Source organism: Malaclemys terrapin, chromosome 13 (genome assembly GCF_027887155.1).
Source record: "Malaclemys terrapin pileata isolate rMalTer1 chromosome 13, rMalTer1.hap1, whole genome shotgun sequence".
Taxonomy (NCBI): Eukaryota; Metazoa; Chordata; order Testudines; family Emydidae; genus Malaclemys; species Malaclemys terrapin.
In genome coordinates, this window is record NC_071517.1 from 44,111,291 (window position 1) to 44,139,278 (window position 27,988).

At 49.4% G+C, this 27,988-nt stretch overlaps 2 protein-coding genes across 10 annotated transcripts in view; one reads left to right on the forward strand and one right to left on the reverse strand.

The window, feature by feature from the left end:
* The first annotated feature begins 1,830 nt into the window (after positions 1 to 1,830).
* LOC128847845 (killer cell lectin-like receptor subfamily F member 1) lies at positions 1,831 to 9,788 on the forward strand. The gene is made up of 6 exons (XM_054047572.1): positions 1,831 to 2,206; positions 4,062 to 4,148; positions 4,908 to 5,075; positions 5,980 to 6,134; positions 8,483 to 8,595; positions 9,380 to 9,788. The coding sequence occupies exons 1-6, from the start codon at positions 2,122 to 2,124 to the stop codon at positions 9,501 to 9,503; spliced, it is 732 nt and encodes a 243-aa protein (XP_053903547.1). The 5' UTR covers positions 1,831 to 2,121; the 3' UTR covers positions 9,504 to 9,788.
* Positions 9,789 to 12,991: 3,203 nt separating this feature from the next.
* The window catches only part of LOC128848155 (C-type lectin domain family 2 member D-like), a 50,411-nt gene continuing 35,414 nt past the window's right edge, over positions 12,992 to 27,988 (reverse strand). For 8 of the 9 annotated variants that reach the window (XM_054047961.1, XM_054047958.1, XM_054047955.1 and 5 more), the window contains 4 exons: positions 27,764 to 27,856; positions 25,069 to 25,253; positions 23,240 to 23,349; positions 12,992 to 19,731 (listed from right to left, as the gene is read on the reverse strand). In XM_054047961.1, coding sequence (XP_053903936.1) covers positions 19,569 to 19,731; positions 23,240 to 23,349; positions 25,069 to 25,253; positions 27,764 to 27,856 — 551 coding nt within the window. In that variant the 3' untranslated portion in view covers positions 12,992 to 19,568. The remainder of the gene's footprint in view (positions 19,732 to 23,239; positions 23,350 to 25,068; positions 25,254 to 27,763; positions 27,857 to 27,988) is intronic. The other variant, XR_008446981.1, reaches the window with a different exon arrangement.

The following is a 27,988-nucleotide window of genomic DNA, read 5'->3' on the forward strand; positions in this document are numbered from 1 at the left end:
TTTCAACCTCCAAATGTTTTACACTTTCACTTTTAACAGGTCTTTAGGGGCCTGTCATTGGGCGCTATATCTATTCACTCTGGAGGAACGCATTGTCAAGTATCATCAAATGAAGACATCTTCCTAAAAGACACCTGTCTCAAACAGCTGCCATGGACTTGCCGTGGCATTACAGATAATCTCTGGCCCGCGTTACGGACGTTAGACAAGACAATCTAATGAGCTTCAAATCTGTGGAACTTTTAATCGTTCTACCCAGCCACGTTCTCCAGCTGTTTTCATGCTAGGTTCTAAACCTCGCCCACCGGGGCGTAGCATCACCTTCAGAGCAGTGGGTGGGCTGGAAAGGTCTTCTGCAGTGGAAAGGTCTTCTGCACTTCAGTGACAGGGGGGTGGCATTTTTAGCCAGTCAATGAGCAGGGAGGCTTGAAGGCTGGCTGGGGGGCATGTGCAGCCAGAGCAGGTCATTGCCACGCTCTGCTCCCATGTAGCAGGGCTACTTGTGAAAAGATTCGGGCTACCTTCGCCGGAGCTAGCATGCAAAAACTGGCAGGGTGACTGGTACGGTGCTAGTGACTTGGGCTAGTCCCCTGAGCTCAGACCGGGGGGAAGGCAGGCGGGCCTGGCCGTGAGCTGCGAACCTGAGACAACATCCACGCTGCTATTTTTAGGGTGCTAAGGGAGGGCAGGTCTGTCTAGCTACACATAGAATGAAACAACTGCCCCAAGGCAAATAATTAATAATAAAAACACCAACGTCCCGCCCCTTGGACCATGCAGTTAAACCAGGCCAGAGAAGTTGGATTTCAAACATTGGGAAATGCTGTTTTTCCCCCCCACAGAAAATGTTGATGGGAAGTGACTTTTTTTTCACCATTTTAATCAACATTTTCAGTGGAAACTTTCCACTTCTTGTGCCTCCTCCCCACACAAAATCTTTTACCGCCCCCGCTCCCCATGGCAACCTTTTCTTTCCAGGTGGGGGATTGTTAGTTGGGGGCAGGGCCGGCTCCAGGCACCAGGCACCCAAGCACATGCTTGGGGTGGCACCTGGTAAGGGGCGGCGGGGGGAGCGCGGCGCGGCATTCTGCGGGGGGGGGGCACTCCGGCGGTGCGGCAGTCGGCGGGCTCTGGCGGCGCGGGGGGGTGTTCCGGCGGCGCTTGGCAGGGGGCGGGGGCAGGCTCCGGCGGCGCTGCGCGGCGCTCGCAGGGGTGGGCAGCGCGGGGCTCGGTGCTCGGGGGGGGGGGGTTCTGGCGGCGCTCGGCACGGGGGGCAGGCTCCGGCATGCAGCGCTCGGCGGGGGGGCAGCGCGGGCGCGGCGCTGGAGGGGGGTTCCGGCGGCGCTCGGCAGGGGGCGGGGGCGGGCTCCGGCGGCGCGGCGCTCGGGGGGGGGGTTCTGGCGGCGCTCGGCGCAGGGGGGGTGGCCTCCAGCGCTCGGCAGGGGGGTTCTGGCGGTGCTCGGCGGGGGGGCGGCGCGGTGCTCGGCTGGGGGGCTCGGGAGACGGCGCTCGGCTGGGGGGCTCGGGGGGGCGGCGCTTTATTTTGCTGCTTGGGGCAGCAAAAAAGCTAGAGCCGGCCCTGGTTGGGGGACGAACATTCCAAACTTTTGGAGCAAAGCGGCTGCTTTCTGGCAAAAAATAAAATAAATAAAATCATGTTACTGAAATATTGTGATGGAAAAGTGTCCACCCACCCTCTTTTCGAGCTCATTTCCGCCTCTTGAGCTAGAATAGCTACACAGGTTTTTGACAGCTGGCTGCTGTGGGCAGCCCCCACAAAGACCATTGATTCTCAGAGCACAGAGAAAATCAGAAGGGCAGGATCTCGACACACGACTGTCTGCGCTGGCTCTGCCTGGTGCTCCAGGCTGGGATTTGCTGCCTGACTGAATTAGAATCTCCATCGAATCTGAGTCGAGTCGAGCACCCAACTCTCCTGGCATTTTTGAAAAGAGCAGCTAGGGCAGAAGGTACAAATTATTCAGCCTTTCACCAACGCCCATGCAGTGGTCAGAAGGTGGCAGGTTTCAACAGACACAATATTTCCTCGTGGGGGCGTGTTCATCTTAGCTCACACAGCTAGGACGGTGCCTTCACACACAGCTGTGGCCTTTGCTGGCCATGGTTGACGGAGAAGTCTATGATTATATAAACTGCCCGGCAGGCTCCCTGTCCAGCAACATGTCAGCCCCAGCTCATCATCACAGTGAGTGCATTTCACTTTGTGGCGGTGTTTCAGGGGGGTGGATTTTGGGAGGCTGGGATTCCATTTTTGCGACTGTAATGTTGATAAATAGCAGGTCTAGCGATGCACTAGGGGCCAGATCCCCTCTGGGGTAAGCGAGCACAGCTTCATTGACTTCAGTGCATTAACTCCGGATTTACATCAGGGTCACGGAGAGCAGAATTTGGTCCTCACTCCACTGACTTCAGTGGGGCTGCTCTGGATTTACCTCTGGTCACTGAGATCAAAATCCAGCCCTGACCCCATTCATTGCAGTGGAGTCACTCCGGATTTGGAACAGGGTCACTGAGATCAGACTGCAGCCCTGACACAATTCATTGCAGTGGAGTCACTCCGGATTTGGAACAAGGTAACTGAGATCTGGGCATAGTGAGAGCAAGACACAGTTGGTCACAGTATATTGTACAGCTCTGTCCTCCTGTGCGGTCACTTTGCCCGACTGGAATGTGGCCAACACGTACTGAGACCAAGAGGAAGGAGCAGGGAGGCCCCGGGGGGAAGGACACTTGCCCAGAGCTTGGAGAACCTGGGTTTAAGTCCTTTTTTGCACACTCCCTGTGTCGCCTTGAGCTAGGCGCGTGGGTCAGACTTCCACAGGTACGTCGGTGCCTGAGCAAGTTGGCTTCAGTGGGACTTAGAGACTTTAAAAAAATTACACCCAGCCTGGTTTTTTAGGTGCCTAAATACCTTAGGAAAGCTGGCCCTCCATCATTCGGTGCATCCGCTTCCCACCCGTAAGCAGGCTGGAGAGACAGGGCAGTGTTCTATTACCTCTGTGTCTGTCACCGGTACAAGCGCTGCTGGGCTCTGCGGCCGGTGCTGGTGGCACAGATCACGAAGAGGTTAATGAACTAGAGAGGGGGTCAGGGAAGAGCCACAAGAAGGATTCAACGGTTAGAAAACCTGCGTTACAGTGCGAGACTCGAGGAGCTCCATCTCGTCAGCGTGACAAAGAGAAGGTGACGGGGTGACTTGATCCCAGGCAGTCAGTACAAATATTTAATGACGGGCTCTTCAGTCTAGCAAAGATCTAACACAACCCAATGGCTGGAACTTGAAGCTAGACAAATTCAGGCTGGAAATACAGGTACATTGATAACAGGGAGAGTAGTTAACCTGGGGAACAATTTACCAGGGGTCACGGGGGATTCTCCATCATTGACCGTTTTTAACTCAAGCTGGGACGTTTTTCTGACGGCTCCGTTGTAGGCATTGTTTGGGGGCAGGTCTCTGGCCTGTGCTATCCTAGAGGTCAGACTAGATGATCACAAAGGTCCCTTCTGGCCTCGGTATCTACGCAAGCTGGAGATAACAGCACTGCCCTGTCTCAGAGCAGTGCAGGGAGGGTAAATATTTCCCGGCTTATGATGAGGTGCTCGGCTGCTACAGAAACGGAGCCAGGTGAGTTCCAGAGGACAACAGAATTCTGTTACCGACTCCAGTTCCTTCTAGTATTATTCCTTGTGTATAAGCTTTTGTGGGCTATAACCCACTTCATCAGATGCATTATAACACGTTCACCTCCCCCCTCACACACACACTTCCGGCAGTGGGTTTCCTGATCTGCTGAGGTGAGAAGAGCAGTGTCTTCTCCACCTCCTTCTCAGAGACTTTTGCTGCAATTTGCTCAGCTAGCCACAGCCAAACAAGGGGGCTTGTTTCCACTGACAGGCGAGAACTGCAAACAGGCCAGGCCAGCGCGTTAAAGGGCAGAGACGTCGCCTTGCAGATGTCAATGGGTGTGGGTGCACCACAGGCAGTTATCTCCCCCGGTGCATGCAAACCGGCTCTGCATTTCCCCCCTTGATTCTTGCAGCTTGTCCGCAGTGCCCGCTTTGGCATCGGGTGGGCTGGGCCGGGAACATCGTCCTGCTGGGAGCAGTGATAGTGCTGGCTGTCCTGGGTGAGTAGCCCCCGGCTGCGGGTTTTGCGCTGCGGCCCAGCGACGCACCGGGAACTCAACACATCTTGTTGGGGCTCAATGCCAGAATCGCTGAGCGGCGGCCTCTGGCCTGGGGGATACAGGAGGTCAGACTAGATGAGCCAAATGGTCTCTTCTAGCCTTGAAATTTGTGATTCTGGGACAACTGTGCCAGATTCTCAGTTGCTATAAATTGCCTTAGTCTCATTGATTTACACTGCCTGGGGATCTCCCATTGACTGCGATGGAGCTACGGACGAGTCACACCAGCTGGGATCCGGCCCATGGACTCCAATGGAGCCATAGGCACTAACGTCAGAGGTGTAAATAATAGGGGTTCAGGACCGACCAGCCACAGTGGTTCGGCGTGGCCACAGGGCTGGCTGCCGATCAGCTGTTCAGAGGGCGGGGGAGGGGGATGGGGCAGGGGAAGAGAAGGGGATGGGGCAGGAGACAGTGGGGAGAGGAAGAGACAGGGGATGGGGAAGGGGGATCTCAGGGAAGGGGGAGGAGCGGGTGCATGAAGAGGCGTAGCAAGGACGGGGACTTGGGGGAGAGGCGGAGTGAGGGCGGGGCCTCAGGGGAGAGGCGGAGCAAGGGTGGGGCCTCAGGACGGAACGGGGGTGGAGCACCCTCTGGGAACTCCAAAAATCAGCACCTGTGGATGGAGCTACGACCAATCTACACCAGCTGGAATCTGGCCTTGTCTTTTCCTATTTTTCACTTCTATTTATCTTGAAGTTGGCCAGCGCCCATCCCAGAATTGCCAGATGGCAGCCGTCCCGCCGACCTCTCCGAAGAGCGACTCATGTGAGATAAGTCGAAACACAACACCGCACCACCGTACATTGGAGAATTTCCGATCTTGCTTGAAGCAAAACTTGTGTGGGGTGGAAAACAGCTCGGCAGGTAACCCCCGCGCATCATATATCCAACCCGTCACTCACCCTCACTGTTACACACCCAGATGTTTACATAAAGCCGAGACACCTTCGTTTCCACCCACTCTCTATCCCATCCCTCCTTTCATGAGCCTCTATAATATCACCAGGAACCTACAGCCTCAGTGCGACAGCTAGTGGCCAGTCAGGGTGGTCAGAGCCCTGGAGCCATAATAATGTACTAAGATTTTATATTTCTTTAGCTGATACGCGTATTATTAGAGCCCTGTTGTGCTGGGCGCTGCACAGACACACAGGGAGAGACAGTCCCTGCCCCAGCTGAGATCAGGGCCCCGTTGTGCTGGGCGCTGCACAGACACACAGGGAGAGACAGTCCCTGCCCCAGCTGAGATCAGGGCCCCGTTGTGCCGGGCGCTGCACAGACACACAGGGAGAGACAATCCCTGCCCCAGCTGAGATCAGGGCCAGCATTGACTGACATTAGCATACTCCCTACTGAGCCCTGCAGCACAGCGCCCCCTAGCACTGCACAGGTGCATTGGGGTCAGCAGTGTCTGCAAGGTGAGAGCGCCTCCTATTGAGCCTCTGATAGCCTAACACAGCGCCCCCCAGTGCCACACTGGGGCATTGGCACCAGTAATGGCTGTGAAGGGAGAGTACCCCCTACTGAGCCCCCCGCTCCACTAACCTGCAGTACAGCGCCCCCTGGCATCACACGGAGGTATTGGGATCAGCAGTGACACAAGAGCACCCAATGATGTTATGATGTTGCCACGCTCCCCAGAGCTGTGCCAATCCACTGCACGTTGTCTCACTAAAACACTGAGTGGGAAGGCTCCGTGGGGGAAACTGGTCAGAGCTGGTAGAATGATCAGACCCGTTACTGATAACTGTTCCATTTCCCCGTCCAGAGGGCTCCGGGTGCAAACTCTGCCCCAGGCACTGGGTGCCGCACAGGGACAAGTGCTACTGGCTTTCTGAAGAGAACCAATACTGGAGCAGGGGCCGTGATGACTGCTCACAGAGGAGATCTCACCTGCTTGTGATCCAGGACCGGGAGGAACTGGTAAAGAATGTGCTAAACTTCACCATATTTGTGTCCTTGTTAATGAGGGCAGGTCACGAAGCCCTCTTTTTATTTTTCTATCAACAAACTTTTGAAAGCAAAATTTTCATTCACAATTTTTCTATTTTTCACTGGAAAATTTGAGAGTGAAATGAGATGTCCGTTTTGATTTTCAGAAACCAAACTTCTTTTTAAAACTTCAAACTTTTCTCTCCCCCCCTTTTTTTTGACCACTGAATCGGATGGGATGAATAATGATATTTTTCCACTTATTCCATATTCTCAGCAGAAAAAAGGGAACTTTTCAAAATGTCCTCGACTTTGGGATAGTTAGAGAGGTAAAAGGAAATCTTTTGTTCTAAATTATCTGTTTCCATTCAAGAGAGAGATCTTGGAGTCATTGTGGATATTTCTCTGAAAACATCCACGCAATGTGCAGCGGCAGTCAAAAAGTTAATAGCATGATAGGAACCATTAGGAAAGTGTTAGATAATAAAACAGAAAATATTATAATGCCACTATGTAAATCCATGGTACGCCCACATCTTAAATACTGCGTGCAGTTCCGGTTGCCTCATCTCAAAAAAAAGATATATTAAAATTGGAAAAGGTTCAGAGATGGTCAATGAAAGCGATTAGGGGTATGGAACAGCTTCCATAAAAGGAGAGATTAAAAAGACTGAGATTGTTCAGTTTAGAAAAGAGACAACTAAAGATGGATATGATAGAGGTCTATAAAATCATGCAGAGAAAGTGAATAAGGAAGTGTTATTTACTCCTCATAACACAAGAACTAGGAGTCACCCAATGAAATTAATAGGCAGCAGGTTTACAACAAACAAAAGGAACTATTTCTTCACACAACGCACAGTCAACCTGTGGAACTCTTTGCTAGAGGATGTTGTGAAGGTCAAAAGTATAACTGGGTTCAAAAAAGAATTAGATAAATTCATGGAGGATAGGTCCATCAATGGCTATTAGTCAAGATGGTCAGGGATGCAACCACCTGCTGTGGGTGTCCCTTAACTTCCAAACACCAGAAGCATCTGGCATGGGCCACTGTTGGAAGACGGGATACTGGGCTAGATAGACCATTGCTATGACCCAGTATGGCCATTCTTATGTTCTTAAACAAGGAGGAAGAAAATCCTGCTGAAAAAAATAAGTTTTGACTGAAAATTTTCCACTGGCGTTACTGTTAATATTGTCTTTATTTTCTGAGAACATTATCATGAACTCTAGCTGGATTAACATTAGGTGTAGTGATATCACAGAGACCGAATACAAAAACCTAGATAATAAACAAAACTCCATAAAAATATAGATTTGGGTTTATATATTTAAAATAATTTTGACATACATCTGTTTATTCTTTAGCATTTTTAAAAATATATCTATTAACATGTTCAGTTGTGCAAAATTATGAGTTTTAAGCATTTGTTATCAATGTTTATGTATTTACATTTTCATAATTGTGGGAAATCATGGGGCGGGATCAGACACTGGGCAGGGAGGTCCGACCATAATTATTTATTACCAGTAGAAGCTGAGATTCAAAAAGGTAAAGCTTTATAACTATCAAAATATACACATTAAGAATCCTTAAATCAAACTCCAAGTTCTCAAGCAGCATTTTTCTTACTTTGCCTACCTGTAAATTTCGATTATTGTCAGTGGAAATATTTTTTCATCAGGTTGTGTGTGTGTACGGTGAAGTCGATGTTTACCGATAAAAATCTCATCTTTCCAAGTCTAAGTATATTGAAATAAATACATTAATAGTAGATCCCAAAGCATTTTATGGTCTTAAAATGATTAGGTACAAACTGGAGACAGGAATCACGCAGCTATCACTGGGATGCGGCTACCTCTGGGGTGGGGCAGCTGGGTAACAGCTGTATAGCAACGTTGCACAGGGTTTGTTCACTCAGTACAGAATCATGCCCTATGTGGAAAGAAGTGCAGTAGCTGGATAACAGCGGAGAGTTTGCCCAGAGCTAAAATGTTACTGATTATTTATTAGAGCTGTGTTTAAAAAAAAAAGCACACATTTTTTTAAAAAATTTTCATTCAAAAAAGTTGTGAATGTTCACTGAAGTTCATTGAAAATTGTAAATAAAATTAATCAAAATCTTGATGGAGGGGAACAGGACCGACTCAGTTATTAATTAGTAGTGTAAATTATTTGTTATGTTTACTTTCAATTGGAGTTTCAGCTAGTCCTGATTTGTCACCAATATTAATGATCAAAACCCAAACTAGAGATCAGGTCTCATTTACATTGTGAGCAAAGCAGCCAGAGAATTCTACCATGTTCTGTTCTCTCTGACACCGTGTCCATGTCACAGGAGTTCACACAGAATCTTACAGGAAATCAAAATCCGGTGTGGATTGGACTCAACATCACATCCCCAGGGAGGAAGTGGACCTGGGTGGATGGTTCCCCGTTAAATCAAACGCTGTGAGTGTTTCTTGATGAGTATTTGACATGAGTCTGCAATAAATACATAGTGTGAAATACTGGGCCCCATTAAAGTCAATGGCAAATCTGCTGTTGACCTCCATGGGGCAAGGATTTCATCCATTAAATCTCACAGTGTAAGGGCCTCAATCCTGCAAACACACATGGGGTTAATTTTAAGTCTCATTGCAGTGAATGGCAGTATGCATGGGAGGAAATCGAAGCAAGTACATAAATGTTTGTGGGATCAGGGTCTCTGTTTGCATGGCCCCACACTCCTGGGCAGAACTGGTTACAAAATGGGGAGAAACATGATTTTTTTCAATTTTTTCTTGTTTTTGTCAACATCTAAGACTTTAAAATTCAAAAGCTGTTCAGTTTCAAAACTGAGAAAGTCCCAACTGCCTCCATAGTTGGTCAAAAAACTAGGTCAAAAAGCCACTCAAAATTCATCAAAACTTCCCCGGTTTTTTCATTGAAATTTGAAATTGACTCAACTTTTCATGTAAGTTTCAAAAGCGGAACATTTGCATCTGTTCTAAGGATTGGCCTCTCTGCATTAGCACTCTGATTAATCACTTTGCTGCAAGTTTCTGTACCATGTGCCCCTCTCCATCAGGTCTGGACTTAACATATCAACTCGTTTCATGTATTAGTCTATCTGGAGAAGGACTAGAGAAGGTGGCTGGACCCCCGGCATCCTGGAAGGAAGGAGAATAGCTGCGACAGACCCTCTTCCCCACCTCTAAACCCACTGATTGTGACTGTCTCTTTCACTCCTTAGATTCACGGTATCGGGTCCTGCAGAAGAGAACAGCTGTGCTGCAGTAAAGAAGAATCAGATCAAGTCTGAAATCTGCAACACTCACTATAAATGGATTTGCCAAAAGGAAGCTGTGCGCATTTAAATGGGAGGATTGGCGACCTCTGTCTGCATCCATGGAATGCAGAACACCCTGGGTTCTCATCTCCATTGCAGCTAACAAAGTCTCAGGCAGTGTAAAAGCGCCGATAAAGTGAATGGCTCAATGCTGATTTACACCCATTGGGGGTCTGGGCCCATTGCCTCCAATGAAGTTGCGGCCAGTTCACACCAGCTGGAAATCTGGCCTTTTGATTATTTAAAAAAAATAATAATTCTATAATTTTTTTATTTTTTCACAGTGTTCTAATATTGTCTTCAGAGTATTAAAAGATTCCTGGGACATTATTGTATACATGATGGTAACACCTAGAGGCCCCAGCTGAGATCAGGGTCCCATTGTACTGGTCACTGCAGACACACAGAGGTGGAGTGGGGGGCGGGGCCTGGGGCGGAGTGGGGGTTGAAGCACCTTCAGGGAAATGAGGAAGCCAGCGCCGTACCTAAGTCCCCTGCCAATTTTTGTGGTTTTAAACAATGATTGTTCTCGTCTCAGCATATGAAAGATGCACAAACAGGGGCACTGGACTATGGTGCAGGTTTCGGCCGTTATACAAAGTGCAGTTAAATGAGCAAAGTAACCAAAATAAATATAAATTCCAGAAATGGAAGGAAAAAAGCCGCAGATTTTTAAGGGCAGAGAGGACCATTCCGATGATTTCATCTGCTCTCCTGGGGGGAGGGATAGCTCAGTGGTTTGCACATTGGCCTGCTAAACCCAGGGTTGTGAGTTCAATCCTTGAGATGGCCACTTAGGGATTTAGTTGGGGAGTGGTCCTGCTTTGAGCAGGGAGTTGGACTAGATGATCTCCTGAGGTCCCTTCCAACCCTGATATTCTATGATACTAGCTGCTGTAACACAGGCCAGAGAATCTCATCTGGTGATTCTGGCCCGGAGCCCAATCTGTGTGGCTGAGTGACAGTTCTAAAACCAACCCAGTTGTGAGTCAAAGAACTCACGCGATGGCGAATCCACCACGTCCCTCGGTAAGTGGCTCCGATGGCTAGTTCCACTCACTGTTAAAAAGGGGGCAGCGTATTTGCAGTCTGGATTTGTCTTGCTTCAGCTTCCAGCCATGGGATCTTCTTCTGCCTCAGTGTGTTTGACTCAAGATCTCGATTAGCAATCCTCTTCCCGTGTACACTGTGAACAAGTCTCCCCCGAACCTTGTGTGTGATAAGCGAAATAAACTGACCTCTTTAATGTCACCCACTGCCCGGCATGTTTGTCAGAGCCCAAATCCTTCTTGGAGTTCTCTGAAAGAGCTGCAATTTTTCAACATCTTTGTAAAGAGACAGATCTGACCACCGGAGGTAGTAGGTTAAAAAAACCTCGCTCATCTTACAGTGTGATTCAAAGTTATCAGTTGATCTTCAAAACCTCTGGAGCGCAGTCGACCACAAAGAGCAGACACTGCTTTCATCAGGCAACAAAAGACACCTAGCACGATTCCACTGCATGTGTGAAATGCGTCTCTTAAATGCTCATTATAATTATAGTTACAATTACCAGGCCATAGCTCAGTGCTCCCCAAACTGTGGGGTGGGGCCCCTAAGAGGGGCACAGAGGAACATTTGGGGGGTCCCGGGCCAGCCCCCATGTGGGGCAGGCAGGGAGTGCCACCCAGCCCCACTCTGCCCCCAGCACTGCACCACCCCCAGCTGCAGCTCCAGTCCCGGCCTCACCACTGGCTCCCGGCCCCAGCTCCGCTCCTGGCTGCAGCCCCAGCTCCAACTCCAGCTCCGGCCAGGGCCCCATTCCTGGCCCCAGCTGCAGCCCCAATCCCAGCGGGGCAGGGAGCAGGTAAGGAGGAGGCCGGGAGGGTCATGACTGAAAAAGTTTGGGGACCCCTGCCATAGCCCCAGCCAGCATTAACGGGCCCAGCTCCTTTGACTTCTAACAGCCGGAGATTTGGCTCTAAGGACTCAGTGGAGCTCTGGTCGATTTACCGCAGCTGGGGAGCTGGTGACAGTGAAGTGTATTTTTATCACAGAAGCCTGGTGCTAAGAGGAACTACGAGTGAACTGTGGCTCCCTCTGCTGTCTGCACCACAGCACATACTCAACATTGTACCATGATACGTAAAGAGATTTGGATGTGTCAACACCTCCCCTTCGGAGATAAAGGGCCTGATCCCCAGTTACTACGTTCCTCAGCTCAGGCTGGGATTTAAGTAGTTTTAACCCCCCTTTTTGCTTCTCCTATTCTGGGTCTGTGCAGAGCTCTGCCTGCCCCCTGGTGTAGATCGGAGCAGCTTCAAGGCTGCTCTAATCTACAGTCTGTTCTCTATTGGCCTTAGGTAGCATAGAATAGGCGGAGCACAGTGCATTCCGACCACACCCTCAATCCAGCCCCTACACCAAGGGGCTGGAAGCAGGGTACGTGCAGGGCCCTTATGCCAGCTCCACACCGGCCATGGTAGCATAAAGGTGAGTGTAGCTGAGAATCAGGCCCAGGGCACTGCGGAAGGGAGGTTAGAGTCATGTGACTTTGGTGTAAGTGATCCCTGGAGTAAATCTAAAGCCTGAAACAGGCGCTGCGTCGGCAGATCTCTGCACCGAACTCAGGAGCAAGGGGCTTTGGTCTGAAACAGCCAGTGTCACGAGCTACAAGGAATGTTGCAAAATATGTTATTTACAGGTGTGTGCGCGCGCGTGTGTGTTACTGGAAGGGGAGGCAGGTTTGGATTTGTAATTTCCCTGACTTATTGCGGGCAGGGCCTATATTAAATTGTACTGCCGCACTTAGGGCATATTATTTGTGATGCGTTTTCAAGTTATTGCAGGGGGGCTGGAGTGTTAGGAATAGGCGCCCCTCTTCTAGCAATGTTCAGGAGGGGGTTTCTATGGAAAATGGGAGAGAAAATCAAAGGGAACTTGGCCCACAAAACTCTTCAAATTTCCCCACTTACCGCCTTCCCCTCAGCACCCATACATCTCACTAAATAAGCATCTAGTCTGGAATTTTCCAAGGAATTTAAGGTAGTTTGGTACCAAAATCCCAACAAAAGTCATCCCATCCCTAGAGATTGGAGTTGGGAGCAAAACTGGAAATTCCCTCCCATGGAAAATTCCACATTTCCCAGAGAGAAAGAGAGTGTGTTCCAAATAGGAACTAATGGTCAGCTATGCGATACTTTCCACAGAAGGGATTGTTTAAAAAAAAAATTAATTTTAGAAGAATTTTGCAAAACTGTCCAGTCCCACCTCTCCAGCTCCCTGGCACCCCACTGGGGCCAAAACTTCCAAACAGTTTGGAAGCCCTGGGAGACCCAGCTCCCCACCTGACACAATGCTGAGACCTGGGAGTCTGACAACTCAGGCTCCCGAGAAGGCCACCAGGTGGGCGGCTGAGGAGCCAGGCGGGCAGGCCACCAGGTAAGTTTCCATCCAAACTTTTGTCAAAATAGACGCGTCCCTGTAGAATGTCTTGATTTTTCATTAATCACTATTTTCACACCTCCACGAGGACACCCAGCGGCAATAAACACACACCTCTGAATGCAAGGACTGCTGCAGGACAGGCACATCTCTACGAGTCAGGTGGGGATTCGCAAACTACCAAGTGGCATCTGACAAAACAGCACATTTATTGGGTGAGGGTGAGGAAGATTTAGGAAAACTTTAGATCCTGCAAATCCCACAAGAGAGAGTTTCCCCCATGCTACTTAACCCCCCCCCCAAAAGTCGGTTAATATATTACATATAAATATAAACAGAATTCAGACACAAGTGAGACAGACACGTACATACACGTTATTACAGACCAAATGCATCACTCAGCGCATTTGCCCAGAAGCTGGGGCCAATTTCTATGCACTCAGTGACTCCAGTAGCAACAGGCCATTGACGTTCCTGATACAGCGACAGGGTTTAATTTCCAGTTATTAATGGAGGTAGAAGCAGCGTAACTGACACTGTCCATCCTGTTACTTTTCTCTCTGTGTGGTTCCCCCCCATCCTTCCTCGGCGTTTGGTTCAGACCCGGGAGAGGAGCCCCACTGTGAACTATCCCACACTTAATTTACCTGTCAACAACCAGAGAGACAGAAACGGCCTTTGTCTGACAGAAAACCTGGTTCACAGCTTTGCCGGTGACCCCCCACCTAGACACAGACACTGGGACCATAACGGTCGGTGTTTACACAGAACTGCTTGCACACCAGCCGTACGTGTGTTTCACAATGACATTAGTGACCAGTGTGACACGTGCTGGAATGTGAGACCTCATGCCCCGGGCACCCTCGCTGCCCCCTTTGCAACCTTTCTTCATTTGCAGAGCCCTACAACATTTCGAATGGAGGTGCAGACCCCTTTGTAAATCTTAGACATGGTCTGCGGATCCCAAGGGTTCTGCGGACCACAGGTTGAAAACCACTGTTCTATAGTAACAACAACCGTTTGCGGACCCCTTAGACATCATCTACGGACCCCCAGCTGTCCCCGGAGCACAGGTTGAAAACCACTGGCTTAGACTGCTAGAATGAAAGTCCCGCAACAATCTCCTCTCATTGTTTTCTGGTTCTCTCCCTGACTGTTGTCTTACACTTAGATTGTAAACTCTTTGGGGCAGCTCTTTGTTATGTTTGTCTATTATTATTTATTGGTATTACAAGTGACACTTACCCCCAGTCATTTAACGTCGCTTATCAACAATGGAGTGCAGCAGGGCTGCATAGTGGCTCCTACATCGTTTAGTATTTACTGCCCACTCCTGCTGGAACGTGCGTTCCGTGATGTCCGAGGGGGTGTCTGTACTAGCACCAGACAGGACGGAGGTGGGTTTAACACTGCACGGTGCAGAGCTAAGAGGAAGGTGAAGGAGATCATCATACGGGACCTGTTGTTTGCAGATGATGCAGCCCCTGTGGCTCACCGTGTTGATGTTCTGCAACATTATTACCAAGGTCTCTGATTCATGCAAAATCTCTGGGCTAGCAAGAAGCTTGAAGAAGACAGTTTTCACGCCCCAGGGCTCTTCAGAGCCAGTTCCAGATATCACCTTAGGGGGTGTTCGTCTGGATGGCGAGGACCAATTTTGCTACCTTGGCTCTACTGTTACCAGCCATGTAGATCTTGACACTGAGCTCACTAGCAGAATCAGCGAAGCAGCCGGGAACCTTTGTCTTTTGCAAGACAGAGCCTGGAACAATAACAAATGGTCCATTAAAGTGAAAATCTGTATTTATAAGACATGTGTGTTATCCACGCTTCTGTATGACTCAGAAACATGGACAACTTACGCCAAACATACCAGGAGACTAACCAGCTTCCATGTCAGATGCTTGAGTAAAATTCTTCAAAGAAGACGGCAAGACGGGGTGACAAATGTGCAAGTGCTAAATCGTGCTGGCATGTCATTTATGGGAACGTTAATTAGTAAGAAAGGACTCAGGCAGCTTGGTCATGTCACACAAATGCCGGATTACAGGATCCCGAAGAGTTTGCAGGACTTTGATGCTTGCGAAGGGTCTAGAAAGAGAGGCAGACCGCTGCGCAGATTCCGGGATTCTTTTATTCATAGATTCTAGGACTGGAAGGGACCTCGAGGGGTCATCGAGTCCAGTCCCCTGCCCGCATGGCAGGACCAAATACTGTCTAGACCATCCCTGATAGACATTTATCTAACCTACTCTTAAATATCTCCAGAGATGGAGATTCCACAACCTCCCTCGGCAATTTATTCCAGTGTTTAACCACCCTGACAGTTAGGAACTTTTTCCTAATGTCCAACCTAAATCTTCCTTGCTGCAGTTTAATGTCCTGACGTAGTGTCCTTTGGAATCTCTGTGGATGATTGGGAAAGGAACGCAGAATGCCGCGCCGGTTGGCAGAGTTAGCTTGTAGGTGGAGCGAGGCGGATTGGATCAAGCTTTGTGATGACCGGCATCGGAGGAGGAAAGAATCTGCTGCTTGGATTCAGAGCGTTGCTAATGTGTGGGTGTGTCGTACCTGTGGACTGGTCTGTCACTCGCCCATCGGACTCAGCAGCCATCAAAGAACTCACCGGCGCACAGACCATGCACTGTAAAGACCGACGGTGCTATTGCATTTGTGCTGCAGTGGCACTTAGCCCGTCATGGAGCATGACTCAGCTGTGCTAGGGGCTGTACAAACACAGAACAGACAAGCGTAAGACAAACGGCAACAGGTAGAGCACATGGTCAGAGTAAGGTATTTTACAGAGTCTAGCACAATGTGAACTCTAAGTATCATACATTACAATAATAATTTGTAATTCAGTCTCTAGGGGGCAGTCCTGTACAGGGGATACTGGTATGACAGCGTCAAAGGGGGCTGCTCAGTGAAGTTAATGACAGGTTTCAGAGTAGAAGCCGTGTTAGTCTGTATCCGCAAAAAGAACAGGAGTACTTGTGGCACCTTAGAGACTAACAAGAAGTGGGCTGTAGTCCACGAAAGCTTATGCTCTAATAAATTTGTTAGTCTCTAAGGTGCCACAAGTACTCCTGTTCTTCTTTTTGTGAAGTTAATGGGGCCCAGAACCTGAAAGGTATTTAGGTTCTCATCTACCACCTTTGAGGATCTGGTCCTGTGAGTTTTTCCAGTAACTTCAATAAGGTTTGGATCAGAACTTCTGTCAGGCTCCTTTTTTGCACCCTCCAGAGTGTGCTGTGTGTTATTGCTGTGTGTTATTGCTGTCCTAACAAATGCCAGCCTCATTATCTGTTTCTGGGAGAGTCCCACTAGTGCTGGTCAGGAATCTTTTGATAAAGCAGCTTTTGGTTTGAAAATGCCGATTCAGTGAACGCAAAACTTTTTGCGGAAACAGAGCTGGTTTGTTGAAACTTTCCTTGGGACGAGTTCTCACAGCCAGGACAGACCATGTGAGAATAGCCCAGGGGTCAGGGCCCTCACCTGGGCTGTGAAAAAAACCCCGGTCAAGTCCCTGATCTGTCCCATTCAGAGCGGGGACTTACTTGTATCTCCTACCTCTCAGGTGAGTGCACTCACTGTTGGGGGAGTGGGTTGCTCTCCGCTTGTTTGGGATATTGTGGAATGGTTTCATCCCGATTTGGGACAGAATTTTTTTGTTATATCAATATTTTTTGTCGTATGGGAAAACCATTTCCTGCCCTGCAATTTACAGGCTGCCCTGTACAAGGCACTTTCCAAACAGGGAAGGCACACTTTGTCCTTAGATTATAAGCAATTCACAGCAGGGAATCTATGTTAAGGGGAAGGGAAGAAAAACATGTAATTTATCTACAAATCAATAGACCAGATCAAAAACTTGCCATCAAAACATTTTTCTTAAACAGAAAATAACTTTTTTACAAAAAGAAAATGTCTAGCCCCCTTTCCCCCTCCCCAATGTGTTCATTTGGGTTGAATTTCATTTCTTTTTCTTTGTTTGGACAAAAGATTTTGAAATGAAAAACTCTGGAAAGAACTCGCCCCTCCCCCACTACGGTCTCTCTTTAAACAAATATTTTCCCCATCCCTCCCTCCCAATGTGGGAAAAAGAGTTTTTAAAAGTGAGAAGAAGTAGGGTTGGTTGGTTGATTTTTCCTCCCAGCAAAACACAGGTTTATTTACTTGTCTATTTTAAACACCAGAGTAATCCAAAATGGAAGGCCCGGCTTAAGCGGGAATTATTTGGGGGCAGGTCTCTGGCCTGTATCATATGACATGACCACCGCAGTCACTTCTGGCCTTGGAATCTACGACTTGGGTTCAGGTTTCTGTTTGTGTTTTGTTTGTTTTTTGCTTTAGTTTCTGCTCCAAGTTAAGGACCCTCAGATTTCCCTCAACCACCATGACAGCTCCTCTTGTGACCCTTAGGGCAGAGTTTCAGAACAGCTCAGCTCATTGTATATGGCGTTGGTGTGCCGGACGCCGGACTGGTGCCTTTCTGGAAGATAGACTTTAGCCAAACACAAGTTATTGGGCTCAATACAGGGGTAAGTGGGGGAAGTTCTCTGGCCTGTACTAGGCAGGAGGCCAGACTAGATCATTTAATGGTCCCTTCTAGCCTTAACCTACATGAATCTATTGAAAACCTGGCCACTAATTTGGTTCCTGACTGGGAGTCATTATGGGTTACTCTGGTATTTACACAGCCCAGGGGAAGTGACTAAACCCTTCCAGGAGCTCTCCCGACCCAAACAATCTTAGCTCAGAGCAATGAATTAAATGCACATGATGAGAGATGCTAAGTCTCTCCCATTCACAATTTCAGTCAGAATAAAAATAAATAAATAAAGGATGGCAAAAAAAAATCCTGGAGAAAACACTGTTAAAAAATGTTTCTTGTCAAATTCTGATCAGATCTACTCAAAAACACACACACACACACACACACACACACACACACACACTCCCTCTCTCTCAGGCCAATGCTCCATCTAGCCCAGTGTCCTGTCTTCCCACAGTTGCTGGTGGCAATTGCTTCAGAGGCAATGAACAGAACAGGGCAATTATCAAGTGATCCATCCCGTGTCGTCCAGTCCCAGCTTCAAATGATGTTTCCAAGATCCATTGGCTACTTCTTACCCCGACTTTGGTTCAGTCTCTTTGGCCTTTTCCCAACTGTAAGGGTCTGTATCCCACACTCAGGGTCTCTGTCCCCCTGTAGTAGCTGCTGTTCACAAGTCTGGTTCTTTAGCTCAAAGAACAGCTGCCTCTGCCTGCATGTTAGTGTCAGGCCAGTCTCCATCGCGGAGGCCAGCCCAGCGTGGTCCATCCCTCCTGCTGCCATTCGGACATCGCACCCAACCCCCACCCTTTGCCTCGCGGGTGCTGAGCCCACGTCCCCTTTTCGGGCTAGGCCCGGCCGGGTTACATGGGTTGCCTGGCCATCAGACACTCACTAACACCACCCCCAGGCCTGGCTTCAGGGGTGGGTGCGATATTCCTAATCCAGGCAAGGTTCGCGTGCTCATTTGTTGGGCTTTCATGAGCATCTTGGCGCGGGATCGTTTTTAGTCTGGAACCTCCCCCCAGACCTGTTGGTCTAGGGTGACCCTCCCAGGAGCACTGGGCTCCAGACGACATAGCCCTGGGGTTCACCGGAACACGCAAGCCCCTCCACCACGACAAGGTAACGATCCTCGGAGGGAGTCTATATGTTCTGGACACCCGGGTGCAGAGACGGGCAGAGCTATCAACCAATCACCACTTGGTGATGGTAAATGGGAGCGGGAGATCTACCGGCGGATTGGGGAGGTGGTGGCAGTGATGAGGCCACTGTGCCGATCTGTGGTGGGGAAGTTGGAGCTGAGTTCTGAGATGAAGCTCTCGGTTTACAGTTTAATCTATGTCCCCATCCCCACCTATGGCCATGAACTTTGGGTAATGACTGAAAGGACGAGATCACAGGTACAAGCGGCGGAAATGAGGTTTCTCCGCAGGGTTGCTGGGCTTACTGTCTGAGACAGGGTAAGGTTACCCCCTGGTAGGCTTCCTTTGGAACTCTACTGAACCTGTACCACTGGGAGGAGGCCCCGAGGCCAACCCAGAACACGCTGGAGGGATTATATTTCCCGGCTGGCCTGGGAATCCTCCAGGAGGAGCTGGAACCTGTTGTGGAGGAAAGGGAGGTCTGGTCCTCCCTACTCTCCATGCTGCTGCCGCGACCCTCACCAGGAAAAGCAGCGTAGAGGAAAAAGAAAGAAGTCAGTGTCGACACTAGGTTCCAGAGTCAACGTGTCAATACATTAAATGGGGCACTTTTCTGAGTTATTGTTTCAAGCTCTCGGCTGACTCAGGCTCTGTTTGATTTGCCAGGGTATATTCATAACCAAGCGAGCTAGACACATACTCTTCTTTAAATAAAAGCAGGGATTCTTCATAATCTAAATAACTTATTCACTTCACGTATTAACAGAATATTAGATTTAAACCTCTAAACCCCCTGTTCATTAGTACCATGTCAATGGTGTTATTGTGCAGTAGAGTTAGTGTTGTGAGCATTGTAAAGATGGTTTTTCAGCAGGGATCTGGAGGGAGCAATGGTTGGAGAGGTACGATGCTCTGCAAGAGATGATGAATGTGTAAGTTCTGCATCCACTGAAGAGGCTGCATTGACCCTTTACGTGATCTTAGACATTGTGTCCCCTCCTGCGGCGCTTGGCTTCCTTCTAGAGCACTGGTCCGGCCAGCTGCAGATGAAATGTCTGTCTGAGTAGCACCTGGAGCTGCTGATCCCATGTTCATTCAGGTAGGCGCACTGCCCTTCCCCTCTGACCTGAAACCTGCAATGAGAAGCAGTGTGGGGTTATCAGATGCAGCCGGCTCCCGTTCCTGCTCACGTACAGAGAAGCGATGTGGTCCAGTCAGGGCCGGCTCCAGGCACCCAAGCACATGCTTGGGGCGGCACCTGGTAAGGGGCAGCAGGGGGAGCGCGGCGCAGCATTCCGCGGGGGGGGAGGGCGCTCTGGCGGCGCTGCAGTGGGCGGGGGGCGGGCTCTGGGGGGGCAGCGCGGGGCTCGGCGCTCGGGGGGGGTTCTGGCGGCGCTCGGCACAGGGGGCGGGCTCCAGCATGCGGCGCTCGGGGGGGGGTTTCCCGGCGCTCAGCGGGGGGGCGGCGCGGCGTTCGGCTTGGGGGCTCGGGAGGTGGCGCTTTTTTTTGCTGCTTGGGGCAGCAAAAAAGCTAGAGCCGGCCCTGGATCCAGTGCTGTCCGACGCAGGGGAACTGGGTTCTCAATCAGGCTTTGCTACTAATCAACCCTGAGCGAGTCACTTCTAGCTGTAAATGTCACAGTGGACGCTGAGCCCCTGAAAATCAGGCTCACAGAGAACAGGAAACAGAGGTTGTGAAGTTTCTTGCAGGTCTTCCCAGTGTGTGAGGGAACATAGGCCTGGAAGGGAGTTCCTGGGTCACTGAGTCCAGCCCTCTGCTATGTCAGGCAACCCCGGCATATCGGCCTGTTCACAGACTTCTCGGGCTCTGTATTCTATCTAGTTAGGTGGTTCGCCCCATGGCTCCAACAGAGCGTCTGCTTCAGAACCTCCCTCCTCTGATGGGCTGAAACCTTCTGCTAATTTCCAGCCTCAAATTAATTCCTGGCCAGTTTATCCCTGTGTGCTCTTGTGCCAACATTGTCCTGTAGCTTCAGTAGCTCTTCTCACTCCCAGGTGTCTACCCCCCGAGGTATTTACAGAGAGCAATGAGAGACCCTCTCATCCTTCTAGGCTCAACCAGCCAAGTTCTTTCAGTCTCCTGGTTGAACTGGTTAAAAGACCTAGAACAAAGGGTAGGAATAAATGGTAAATTTTCAGAATGGGGACGGGTAACTAGTGGTATTCCCCAGCTTTTTTATAAATGATCTGGAGAAAGGGGTAAACAGTGAGGTGGCAAGGTTTGCAGACGATACTAAACTGCTCAAGATAGTTAAGACCAAAGCAGACTGAAGAACTTCAAAAAGATCTCACAAAACTAAGTGATTGGGCAACAAATGGCAAATGAAATTTAATGTGGATAAATGTAAAGTAATGCACACTGGAAAAAATAACCCGAACTATGCATACAATATGATGGGGGCAAATTTAACTACAACTAGTCAGGAAAGAGATCTTGAAGTCATCGTGAATAGTTCTCTGAAGACGTCCACGCAGTGTGCAGCGGCAGTCAAAAAAGCAAACAGGATGTTAGGAATCATTAAAAAACCGATAGAGAATAAGACAGAGAATATCTCCTTGCCCTTATATAAATCCATGGTATGCCCACATCTTGAATACTGCGTATAGATGTGGTCTCCCCATCTCAAAAAAGATATACTGGCATTAGAAAAGGTTCAGAGAAGTGTAACTAAAATGATTAGGGGTTTGGAATGGGTCCCATATGAGAAGACATTAAAGAGACTAGGACTTCTCAGCTTGGGAAAGAGGAGACTAAGGGGGATATGATAGAGGTATATAAAATCACAAGTGGTGTGGAGAAAGTGAATAAGGAAAAGTTATTTACTTGTTCCCATAATACAAGAACTAGGGGGCCACCAAATGAAATTAATGGGCAGCAGGTTTAAAACAAATAAAAGGAAGTTCTTCTTCACACAGCGCACAGTCAACCTGTGAAACTCCTTGCCTGAGGAGGTTGTGAAGACTAGGACTATAACAGTTTAAAAGAGAACTGGATACATTCATGGAGGTTAAGTCCATTAATGGCTATTAGCCAGTATGGGTAAGGAATGGTGTCCCTAGCCTCTGTTTGTCAGAGGATGGAGATGGATGGCAGGAGAGAGATCACTTGATCATTACCTGTTAGGTTCACTCCCTCTGGGTCACCTGGCATTGGCCACTGTCGGAAGACAGGATACTGGGCTGGATGGACCTTTGGTCTGACCCAGTACGGCCGTTCTTATGTTCTTATGTTCTCCTCTGATAAGAGAGATTCTCTATTCCTGCGAGCATCCTAGCTACGCTTCTCTGCACCTGTTCCAGTCTGAGTGCGTCTTTATTGAATATGGGTGACCAGAACTGGATGCATTAGTGCAGCTAGACTGGAAATCAGGCAATACCTCAGGGTAAGCAAACCTCATAAGAACGGCCGTGCTGGGTCAGACCAATGGTCCATCTGGCCCAGTATCCTGTCTGCTGACAGTGGCCGGTGCCAGGTGCTTCAGAGGGAATGAATAGAACAGGACAATCATCAAGTGATCCATCCCCTGTCGGCCACTCCCAGCTTCTGGCAATTGGAGCTAGGGACATCCAGAGCATGGGGTTGCTTCCCTGATCATCTTGGTTAATAGCCATTGATAGACCTGTCCTCCCGCTTTCCCTCCAGACTCGCCTCTTCCAGCAACTTCCCCTTTCTCCCAATATCCTTGTGCTGCCTCACCTGCCCCCCCCCGCTCATTATCTTCTCCCCCTGGGTCTCCCAACCTCTCCCCCACACTTCCCATCCATTTCCCTCTGCCTCCCCTTCTGCCCCAGGCAGCCAGAGCCCAGCTGTGCTTAGCAAGGCCCTAACGGAGCTACTGAGCTGCTCCCCCACCGAGCTGCCGCATCTTCTGCCGCATCCCATAGCCATAGCGATTCCCCTCAATGGGGTGTCATTGTGCATGAACGATGGGATGTGTTTGTGCATCATTTTCAATTGGGAATTGTCGTTCTTGGTTCTTCCACTGTTCTCTCCTATAGGTCCTGATTCCCAGATGGACTACATCTCCCATGATGCACTGCAGTGTCTTCCTACCACCAAAATACCACATAAGAACACGCATGAGTGAGACACTGCAGTGCATCATGGGAGATGTTGTCTGATCAAAGACCAGGGACAAATGGGACTGGAAGAACACAGAACTACAATTCCCATGATGTGCTGCAGCGGCCCCACAGGCAAACAAAAATGAAAATGTTTCATTCTGGGTTGACTGAAAATAAACATTTGAGTCAATTTCCACAAAGGAAAAATCTCATCCAAAGTGACTCTTCCCTGCAGGAAATTTTGCTTTCAACACAACCAGATTTTCCATAAGGGAAAACCTTGAGCTGGAATTTTTCCAACCAGTCCCACTTGTGTCATCCACATTAACGAGTGGGGCTCTATGTCCTCCTCTGGTGCCTACGCTATGGAAGAGTCTACAAGTCTCCTCCAGGTGCAACCTCCCCAGAACGAGCCCTGTCGCTCAGGCAGTAGAGGATCAGGCTTTTAAGATCCTGAGGTCTCGCTTCCAATCCCCGTTCTCCACCCAGCCCAGGGTTTTGTTGCATTTCTCTGTGCCCTACTACTGAGAAAGCGAATGAGGAAAAGGGACGCACAGGTTGTTGAATATGGTACCGTTGGTCCACTTCCAGGGCTGGCCCTCGCCTGGTTCCCTCTGGAGGCCAATCCAGCGGTAAGGGATCCCTCTATAGCGCTGCATGAAATCCTGTGGATAAGAACACACACATTATATCCTTAGCTGTGTTACAGCCGCCGTCACGGGGATCAGGGCCCCCACGCGCTAGGGGCTGCACACACGGAAAGCTGGTCCCTCGCCCAAAGAGCTGCCAGTCAAACTACACAGGGCAAAGGGGTTCAGATTTTTTGCTCAGGAAAAATTTATTTAAAAAGCGCAAATACTTCTTCCTCCCCCCATTTTGTACCTCGGGGGTTTCCTCCCATTTTCTTACAGTTTCCCAACTTTGGGGAATCATAGAAATGAATGGCTGGAAGGGACCTCGAGAGATCATCAAGTCCAGCCCCCCGCGCTCAGGCAGGACAAAATAAACCTAGACAATCTCCTCCCGTGTCTCACGTACAACACTCCTGTTCATACATCCCAGGATGAGATTCGCCTTTTTCTCAGCTGCATCACATTGTCGATTCATATTTAATTTGTGGTCCACTGTAACCCCCAGACCCTTTTCAGCAGCACTACTGCCTAGCGAGTTTTTGCCCTATTTTGCCTTCATGCATTTGAGTTTTCCTTCCTAGGTGAAGTACTTTGCACTTGTCTTTATTGCTGGTTAAATTATATAGATATAGATAGTGTGGCAAAGTTCCTCCTCTACCTTGGTGGGTCCTGCACTTATTGGCGGATTTGCTCCACTCAGTGATCTTCCCCTCTGGTGGAACCCACAGTCTCGGTCAACTACTCCTGTGTTGGATTAGGAGTTGGGAGGTTTGGGGGGAACCCGGGCCCACCCTCTACTGCGGGTTCCAGCCCAGGGCTCTGTGGACTGCAGCTGTCTATAGTGCCTCCTGTAACAGCTGCATGACAGCTACAACTCCCTGGGCTACTTCCCCATGGCCTCCTCCAAACACCTTCCTTATCCTCACCACAGGACCTTCCTCCTGGGGTCTGATAACGCTTGTGCTCCTCAGTCCTCCATTTGCACTCACTCTCAGCTCCTTGCACCTCTTGCTCCCAGCTCCTCACACACACACCTCACTGACTAACTGGGAGGCTTTTAACTAGTTCCAGCCAGCCCTTGATTTGCTTCAGGTGTCCCAATCACTGTAGCCATCTCCACTGCCTTCTAGAAGGATCTTAATTGGCCCCAGGTGTCTTGATTAACCTGGAGCAACTGCCATTTGGTTACCATGGTACCAGGGATTTGTTTAGCCTGGGGCTAACATACCTGTTCCTCACTACTTTACTGTAGCCATCTGGCCTTGCCCCGTCACAATAGATAAAAACGAGGCATATACTTTTGAGATGAAAATGTTCCTTTCTTTTTCAGAGTAACATTTGCACTGTTTTCCTGCTGGAAAAAGTTTGGGAAATAGTTTTTTTTTTTTTTTTTTTTTTTTAAAGGTGGGTTTCCACACCTCTTTCCCCATGCTTTTTATTTTTCCTCCATTTTTCCAGTATAAAATGATGTGGAAAAAGGAAAAAAAAAAGGGGGGGGGTAGGGGGAGGGGGAGGGAACCCCAAATTTTGAAAAATGAGATTTGAAAAACCCCAAACTGAAATGACATTTGGGGGGAAAATCAACTATTTTCTATTAAAAAATGTCAAATCCTGCCCCTGAATTTCTATTTTACAACCAGCTCCGCAGGGGATTCAGTTCCTTGAATCTAGGAGCTGCTTTAGACCTTCAGGGGGCACCAGGCTCTGGCATGTCCCTAGCTGTGGTTATGAAGGTTCGTGTCTCTTACTTACCAGCTCCGGCAGGGAGTCAATGGAAGCCAGGGAGGCGTTGAGGGAAGAGCAGTGGCTCTGGCTGGTGCTCCAGTTCCCTTCAGTCTCTGAGAAGTAGTAGCATTTCCCTTGGAATCCAACCCAGCCGTCCGGGCATGCAGCAGTGACATGGGGTGGGCAGCGTGGGCAGGGGGGCATCTTCTTGGCTGAAAATAAGCAAGTAGCACAGTGGTGAGAGATGGGCCTATCCCTGGTGTCTGTCTCTGCATGGGAATTCTGGCCAGAGAGGGCACTAAGACCCACACGTCTCGGCCCTGGGTTGTCGATTTGCAGAGATCCCAAGACCAGAAGGCACCACTGTGATCATCTAGTCTGACCTCCTGCATCACACGGGTCTTAGAACTGCCCCAAAATAATCCCTCGAGCGGAACTTTTACATCATCATCCCATCGTGATTTAAAAACTGTCAGTGATGGAGAATCCACCGCGCCCCTTGGTAACTCGTTCCGAGGGTGACTAACGCTCACTGTTAACAGCTGATGCCTTATTCCCAGTCTGAGTTTGTCCAGCTTCAATTTCCAGCCATTGGATCGTGTTAGACTGAAGAGCCCAATGTTAAATATTTGTGCCCCATGTAGGTATTTGTAGACGGGGATCAAGTCACCCTTTAACCTTCTCTTGTAAACAGATGGATCTCTTTGAGTCTATCACTATAAAGCAGGTTTTAATCCTTCTTGTGGCTCAGCTCTGACCTCTCTCCAATTTATCAACGTCCTTCCTGAATTGTGGGCACCAGAACTGGACACGGGATTCCAGCAGTGGTCGCACCAGGGCCAAATCCAGAGGTAAAATAACTTCTTGGCTCCTACTCGAGATTCCCATGGTTATACGTCCCAGGGTCGCATTAGCGCCTTTGGCCACAGTGCCCCACTGGGAGCTCGTATTCAGCTGATTATCCTCCATGACCCCCAAACCTTGGGGCAAGGGGTGAAAAATGGAAGGGCTGGCTGCATTTCATGGTCTCCCCCTTGACATACCATCCTCAGTACACACATGTGACGGTTGCCACACCAGGGCTAGAACTGGGGCCCTCCAGAGCGAAGAGCGAGACCCGTAATATCAGAGCCGAGAGCCACTAGGTGGGGCTAGAACAACTCATGTTCTCTGTGGCTGGGCCCAAAGGCCGGCCTGTCACACACATTCGCCAAGGCGTTCCACTCAGGCCACTAAAACAGGCCACTAAAGCAGCCACTAAAACCGAGGGCAAAGGAGCCTAACAAGAGGGATGCGGTAAACGGTTTTCCCAAGATCCTGCAAAAACGTTCGAGGTTTCACAGAATTTTCCCTTCCTGAGTCGGGGAGAAAAGTCAAATATTTTCATGAACTGAAAAGCCAGAAACAATTTCAGTTCGGGTCATTGGAAACTTATACCAGCCATGTGATTTCCCAACGCAAAGACGCATTAACTATCGGTAGAAATGCTGGCACGTGCTCTGTAGCAAAACAGCATGTGTGGATGTCTGGCACATGTTGAAGAGATGCTGGCTTTGTGCTTCCTGTATTCCGGGGCCATTCAGGGCCCTGACCTTCCCCTGGTGTGACTTAGAGCAGCCTCAGGGTTGCTCTAACTTACCCTGTGCTTCTCAGGCCACCTGGGAAGCACAGAACAGCTGTAATGCAGCATGCTCTGGCCACAACCCCAACCCATCCCCTACACTCTGGGTGCAGATCCCATACACCAGCTGGGGAGGCCCCTGAATTGGGGGGATTCTCAGAGGGCTCTTTGCATCCACCTTGAGTCCCCAGAGTGGTGTCAAGTGGTCTAAGGATACCGCCCAGAGTCTCCCACTCTCCACGCAGCCCAACCCGACCCCTACAGCGCGTTGCTCCCCGTAGCCATTCACATCCCTTGTGAACGTCTGTCTGCCCAGTGAAGCCAAGCAGCCAGCCCCTCACTCCAGCACTGACAGCTGTCACCGCACACTCCCTACAGCATGTGTCTTCTCTAAGGAATCCCGGGAACTCTTCGGTTCCTGGGGGCAGGGCGAACACATTCCAACACACCCCTTCCGCTGTGCCAGCGACGCCCAGCCAGGAATGGGAAGAATTCGTACAGCGTGACAGATTCTCTGCGTCACGTGAGTTTTACAGAGGACCTTTGGCACAGAAAAGAAATTCAGAAATGCTCCCAAAGCCACGAGAGACTGGCCGGGATCAGGGAACGGAATCCTCTGCCTGAGACTCCCAGTTGCATTTACACACAGTACTGCGGATGAGGGAGGAAGAACAATGATAAATGGATTGGAAACAATTTTCGAGACGCGCTGTGAGCCATGGCCACACGGTGGCACCCAAACCTATGACAATTTAAGGTGAGACTGGGCGTTGGATGACACAGGGACTGGGAGGCAGGGAGACCCACCCACTGCATCCCTACACCGCTACGCAGGCCTGGGATCTAATGGGGCTGCTTCCCAAGGGGCAGGGAATGGGGTTAGGCCCTTCCTCTTTGGGGGAAAGGGTCTGGAGAGAGATTTCCCCTCTGAAAAGGGGAATGTGCTTCAATGGAGGAGTCAGACCAAGGCAAAGACGGGGTGAGAAGAGGCCGTGGGAAACGCACGTGGGCACCATGACCTTGGGGCTAGGACAAGCAGTCAATGAAGAACCAGTGACAAGGAATGAGAATCAGCTGGGTTAGTAATGACCCTTCACTCACCCGCCAGTGCAATTATGGTGATGATCAACGCTGTGATGACGACAGTAACGGTAATTGGGATCCGTTTATCTTTAATGCATTTTAGGCTGAAATCTGCAAAATAAAAAAAGATGAAAGGAGACGAAGGTGTTTCAATAGCAAATGCTGCCGGCGCCTGAAAATGGTCACGTTTTGCTAAGTGCTTCCATGAGTGGATAAATCTAGTTGATGATGATCAAGGGAATG